Raw genomic sequence first — 6,388 nt, 5'->3', positions numbered from 1 at the left:
TTGTGAACTTTGTCATTAAATAAACACATGGTTCAGTATGTTACCGAACTCACACTGGTACTCTGTATCACGTTTCTTTAATTCTTCTGCAGTTTTCACTACAAACAGACTAGGAATTTTCACACAAAGTTACAAAGACAAATCTTTTCTCTTTGTGCATAGTAACTACATTCTTCTTGTATGCCTTATTATTTGTATCTAAAAAATCAGTCAAGTTTTTACAAAAATTCAAAAAATAATAGTTAGATAATAGTTTCAAAGCTCTGTTTTTTGTTTAACAAATTATTGTTTATTACTTATTTGGTAAATTCTTTGTTTGAATAAGAAATGAAAAAAAATACACAAAATTGTGTTATTAATAGATAAACTAAACATATAAATGGATACACTTTTAGTTGAACAGAAAATATTGCCAACATTCAACACAATGCATCATCATGCCAGAACTGCAAAGTTGAAAATTAACAATACTACATTGCATTGCAGGAAAACTTCCTTCTAATGCGAGGTTTCTCAGTGCACAACACACCTTCTGCCAATGAGTTTGTACCCAAGTTGTTAGAAAGCCAAGCTTTCTCTCTGTTTGTTCAAACCAATGGTCCACCTTACAGGAAGCTGCATAAGTTTGATGAGGTAAAATTTTAAAATAAGTTTTTTTGAATTTTGGTACATTTTGTAAAACAAACAATTAGATTTGTGTTTGGATTCATACTGTGTAAAATAATTTTGCATATGTATACCATTAAGGGTGTCTAAGGTATCGTGTAACGTGTTACACCAGAACCAGAGGGGACATCATATATTTTAAAACCCAGGTTTAAGCTCAAAACAGCACCCTTGCTGTTAGGAGTAAGGTGTGTGCAAAATTTTGTATTATGTGTTTTGCTATAACACAAATTTTTTATAGTTTAAAGCAGAAAATAAATCTAAACCAAATTGAATTATTTCTTGTTTACAGCTTGTAGCAGATGTTCCAAACCGAATACAATCGGACATGAATAATGTATATCATGCAATGCGACATATTAAGATACTTGCTTCAGATCTTTATATAAATGTAAGTGATGTGTAGAGAGTTGTGAACTGCATATTTCCATGTTGTTTTCGGAAATTTATACTGTTTTTTTTTTGTAAAAAAATGTAAAGTTATAGATTTTTGACATTAATTTTTCATAGCTTTTGTTGAAAAGTGTTTACTAATTTGGTTCACATATGTTTTGAGGTTTTAATTTTTTTATTCTTAAATATTACGATATTAATTTTTTTATTTTAAAAAATGCTTTTAAATAACTGCTTTTACTAAACCAATAATAATCTAACAGGAAAACCCAAACCATCTTTCTATAACTGAGAAAATCCCCAAACCAAGTTCAGGATCCCACGAACGATTGAACCAGAAAAGGTTCCCGAAACTGAGCGCGACAGCCGTGCAAACTTTTATGGAGGAGAATCGTGTCAGGGCCGAGTCAGCTCGTGGTCCGAAAAGGATTGCGCAATCTTCCAGGAAAGTTCCAGAAGGATCAAGGCCAAGTATGTGTTGTTGTGGTGGTTAGATTGCTTGTTATATTTGTCAGATTATGTAATCTGAAAAGTTTTAAATGAAGTTTATTACAACTGCTGTTGACTGTATAAAGCAAGCATTATGTTATGCTAAAGAGTGTATGGCTGGGTGGCTTACAAATATCGATCTGTGTATGATGTTTACTAATAGCATGGGCCATTATGTTGCTCCATTATAAGCCCCTATGACAAAGAAGAGAAAATGTATAATTATGAATTTGATGATTACCATGTATAGAAAGCTGGCTAAATAACTAAATATTGATACTTATTGTGCTTGTTCATGGTAACATATCAGTCAAACTAATACATATATAAAACAGAACACAATGTTAAAACTTGAGTTGTAACATGGTTAAAAATAATGTTTCAATCATCCAATCTCCCTGACAGTTGTTAATTGTGTAAAACACGATCAGGATATTTAGAAGTTATGCGATGGTGTCCAGTTTTCCCTACTTGATTTATGAACTGTTAAATGCTGACATGCATTATACTATTTCGAATCTTATATATATTCATCGGTGCAGTATCTTTTGCACATCGTAGTGGAACTACAAGCAGCAGGAGATTAGAAGTCCTCAAGAACTGCATGACGTTTATATTTGAAAGCAAAACTCTTGAAATTAAGAAGATATTTCAAGCTGGTAACATGGCATAATTACTTATTTAAATCAATTTTTTTTAAATTGTTTTGAGAAAATTGAATAAAATAGTTGGAAATTTTTTTTAAATTATAAAAATTTCTTAAAAAAGTTTTGTTAGCCCATATATAACTAAAAATTAAATAAACGAGACACTTATGGAATATACCCTTAATTTGATGAATTCTTTTTTATTTTCAGTATTGCGGGCATTAAAAAGCAGATCAGCACGGAATGCATTAACCCATGAATTAACTGCGTATTCCAAAACTCACCCCCAACTTGATAATCAACAGTTTGATTATATTGCAAGGCTTATCAACAATGCATTACAGGTTGGTTGCTTTTTCTCAGTTTAATTATAGCAAGATGAGGAAAGATGGGAAACCTTTACATTCTATTTTATCGTCCCATTTGGTAGTAAAAAAAATATTTAAAGAATTATAAAATTGTATTCTCGCTACTCCTATAGACCGTTGTTAATTGTTTAAAACATGATCAGGATTGGATATTAGGTACTAAATGTTTCTTGTCTTTTCCCACCTTACCCTGTTAAAACTTATACCTGGTAGCAAGATTAACTCCTATACATTTATGCAGTGACAAAAAATAATTTAAATCTAATTTTTTGCTGATTCAACAGGACAGCAGTGGCCAGCTTGATGAGAATACATTAGCTGCCGATCTACTTCCTGTAGTTACTGCATTTTACCGGGTGAGTCATATAACCATACCCATTGTATTACTAACACTATACTTGCATGTTAAATATGTAGGCTTTTACTTCTTAACAATTTTGGTTAGATTTCGCATTGTAATATTAAACATTGGTGTTTTTACCTTTTTAAGTCAAACAATAATAGTTATATTGTTATAATGTTAATAATAGCTTGTCATCTTTTAAGAACTTTCCTCTAGTTTTTCATTACCATACATCATTTTTTTACTATGTTTAAATCAAAATTCTAGTTTTAATGTTCCAATTCGTCCACATGTTAAATACATAGCTTGAAAACTTTTCCTTATTTGTATTCTTGTATATTATTGTTTAACGTTTTAAGGTCAAAATAATAGTTTTAAGGACGTGACCCTACAAGATATTTGGTTTTGTATTTGATAAAATACTGAACATGTTCATTAAAGTTTTTGTGGTTGAATTATTTGACTTGTTTGAGATCTACCAGTTATGTTTTGATTTCTTTTGTTTGATGAGGCATCTTATCTTGCTACTCAAGAAAATAGAAAATTCTGTTAGTGTTTTTTAATGAAATATATACCGATATATTACTTATAAACGGGGTGGCGTAATACATTTGTGTTTTTGTAAAAACATATTTTGTCTTACAGAAACCATGCCCTACTAAGCTGTTAGTCCGATATTTCCGATTCGGGAGAAATTATTGACCCTAATTAATATTACAGCACTTTTTTGTGCAAAAACTAACAAAATTATTTTGTGCCGCAAATACTGTGCCCTACAAATATTATTATGATATTTCCTGTCTGATTAAAATAAATGACTGTAAAATGTTAAACCAATTTAAATGGAATCTTTTCCTGTACAGAAACTGTGCCCTACAGTGATGCAGTTTATGTATACAGTTGTACAAGATCACCCTGTATGGACTTCCCATGCATTCTGGGAAAGTGCGTTCTTTGATGACATCCAAGATGCTATTGGAAATCTATATGCTGTTAATACTAAGAAGGAACGAACAACAAGAGTATGTCTTATGTTTTTGCTCCATTTATTATTTGCTCATTATAATAACTATACAGTTTACTTTTTTACATAAACTATATGTACATAATAATACATATAGAGCCTAATCAAAATCTGTAATATTTACCTAATTCCCAGCGTTTATCACCAACTGGTAGTCAAAAAAATCTTGAAACTTCAAATTCTAATGAAGTGTTTGGTAGAAGAGACAACCAAATGTGTATGAGCATTGCTGCTATTCAGGTAAGCACAATTTAAAAGAATTTTGTTTTATTAGACCTACTTAAAACTTTGTATGAAAGTAATACCACTAATACTCAATAGAAAATGGTGCAAAAAAATATGTATCTGACAGCGATGCAATGTCGCGGTACCGGTCGCACGAAGGACTTAAATGGACATTCTGGGTGTTGGGGTAATGGGCCAAATCTGGCTTAAATCCTAAGTCATTGACAAGGACCATACCCTTAAAGAATAATAAATAATAAAAAAAATACTCAATAGAAAAGTCCCGAATATCTTTCCAGCTTAAAAATGTTACCACTATTTCCATTCACAAATATAAATAATATAAAAAATTCAAATCTTTTTTCCAGCTTAAGAAATGGGAGTCTAAGTCAGCTGAAGATAAATCAGAGGAGAGTTCATCAGAAGAGGGAGTTGTCTTCAGCCAAGCGATGCACAATGCACAGAGAATGGTCTTCATGCTGGTACCTCTCGATTCCACGAGAGCAAATCGAACAAAGTTTTTACGTTTAACTCATGGAGAAGAAAGTAGTAGCAACAGTTACTTTACTAACAGGTTTGACTTGTATTGCTCCAAATGCTATTTTGAGCTTGATTTTTGCTTACCTGTGTCAGTTGTTTTGGTGTGGGAATCGTATAAGAACAGGAGTGCAATGATGTCTTACATATGTGCTGCATTGTTTGTATTTAAACATGTTAATTCAGCTTTTTTCTACATCCAGTATCGCGGGATCGATGACAGGAAGTTGTGACGAGGAATCGGGATTCGATGAATCCGACGGATCCGGCGACATCGCGTCAACTGTGTCAAAGTTCGTGACGCGCTTCGTTGACCACGTGTGCACTGAAGCGAATATTTCCAATGAACACACGAAGATGTTGACCAATAAGATTCCAACCCTGGTTCATATGCAGGTGGATTGTTTTGTTTGTTTAATTTTAAAATTGTTACATTTGCATCCAACCATTCAACTATTGCATTCAACTTTTAGTATAATAAGTTAATTCTTTTGCTGTTAAATCAGCCAAAAATGTGTGAATTTTGAGTTAAAAAGCAAGAAAATTTAAGCAATATTGATATATTTTTATTAACTTATCATGTAACTATTATTTTCAAAGGTTGAGTCCTTACAAGATGTTTGTAAAGAAAGCAAGCGTTTGCCACCGATCAAGAAGGTAAAACTTAGATTTTTTTTACAAAGTATTTTCTATACATTTTCAGTTTATATAAGGCTTTTTTTAACGTCAAACCAGTTTACAACTTTAATAAAAGCCTGGTCAGTTTGGTCAGTTTATTTATTGTTATCTAAATGTCAACCCATTTTTTTTGCGTATGACTGTCATATCATACCATCTCTAATCCACCTTACCAACCCCCGCAGGCAAAACTACTCCAACCAAACCTTCTACTTGGGGAGACACATGCAATAGACAAGCCATTACGTGCATACTTGGCAGCTGATGGTCGAGCTACTGCAGTAGGAGGGGAGATAGGTGGTCCTACATTGCTCCCAGCTGAGGGAGCGTTGTTTGTCACTACTTATCGTGTTATATTCATTGGAGTACCATGCGATGCATTAGGTTAGTTCAAATGCTAAATAATCACTTTTTCCCAGCCTTTTTCTTGCTGCACCCATTTTAAATGATAAAATTCCCCCCAAAATTTGCCTAAATAACAAAACCTTGGTAAATTGTTTTTATAAAAGTCTCCGCAAGGAACAGTTTTAGGAGGTGTGGGGACTTTACTTGTATAAAGTTAATTTATAAAAAAATAGTACCAAGTATGACTTGTTACGCTGTAGGACCTCACCTATGTAGAATAAAATATAAAGAACTTATTATAGAAATTTTTAAAACAATAGTAAAAAACCTTAATAACCGTTTTGCAACTAATATCAAAGTGTATTTTCCAGTTTGAAATTTACATAATAAAACTTAGTTTGTAATATTATTTTGTTTTATTTCAGCCGCTGAACAAGTTGTGATTCGTTCCTTCCCTGTTGCAAGCCTGTTCAAGATGAAACCTTTCAATGTCAGTGAGTTTCCACATGTTGCAAACATTGATCAAAACTTACAGGTAAGTTTAACGTTTTGTGGGTTTGTTTTGCCTCTTCTGGCAAACTTTAAAAAAAAAAATAATAATAATATCAGATGACAGCTCAGTCATAGTAATGTTATAAATGAGGTCCTAAATTGTCATACTTCATGAAACCAG

General features: G+C 32.3%; 1 protein-coding gene across 1 annotated transcript in view; it reads left to right on the top strand.

Annotated features, from left to right (window-relative positions):
• Window positions 1-6,388, top strand: part of LOC100185666 (myotubularin-related protein 13-like) — a 27,139-nt gene that overhangs the window by 5,779 nt on the left and 14,972 nt on the right. Inside the window, exons 9-21 of the mRNA XM_018811528.2 lie at window positions 475-633; window positions 959-1,057; window positions 1,323-1,530; window positions 2,091-2,207; window positions 2,406-2,539; window positions 2,848-2,919; window positions 3,770-3,928; window positions 4,066-4,170; window positions 4,524-4,729; window positions 4,896-5,088; window positions 5,293-5,349; window positions 5,556-5,754; window positions 6,141-6,250. Of these exons, the coding sequence (XP_018667073.2) occupies window positions 475-633; window positions 959-1,057; window positions 1,323-1,530; window positions 2,091-2,207; window positions 2,406-2,539; window positions 2,848-2,919; window positions 3,770-3,928; window positions 4,066-4,170; window positions 4,524-4,729; window positions 4,896-5,088; window positions 5,293-5,349; window positions 5,556-5,754; window positions 6,141-6,250 (1,818 nt within the window). The remainder of the gene's footprint in view (window positions 1-474; window positions 634-958; window positions 1,058-1,322; window positions 1,531-2,090; window positions 2,208-2,405; window positions 2,540-2,847; window positions 2,920-3,769; window positions 3,929-4,065; window positions 4,171-4,523; window positions 4,730-4,895; window positions 5,089-5,292; window positions 5,350-5,555; window positions 5,755-6,140; window positions 6,251-6,388) is intronic.

The sequence above is a fragment of the Ciona intestinalis genome, chromosome 4 (genome assembly GCF_000224145.3).
Source record: "Ciona intestinalis chromosome 4, KH, whole genome shotgun sequence".
In the NCBI taxonomy this organism is placed as follows: Eukaryota; Metazoa; Chordata; class Ascidiacea; order Phlebobranchia; family Cionidae; genus Ciona; species Ciona intestinalis.
This window is presented reverse-complemented; position numbering and strand designations above follow the sequence as displayed.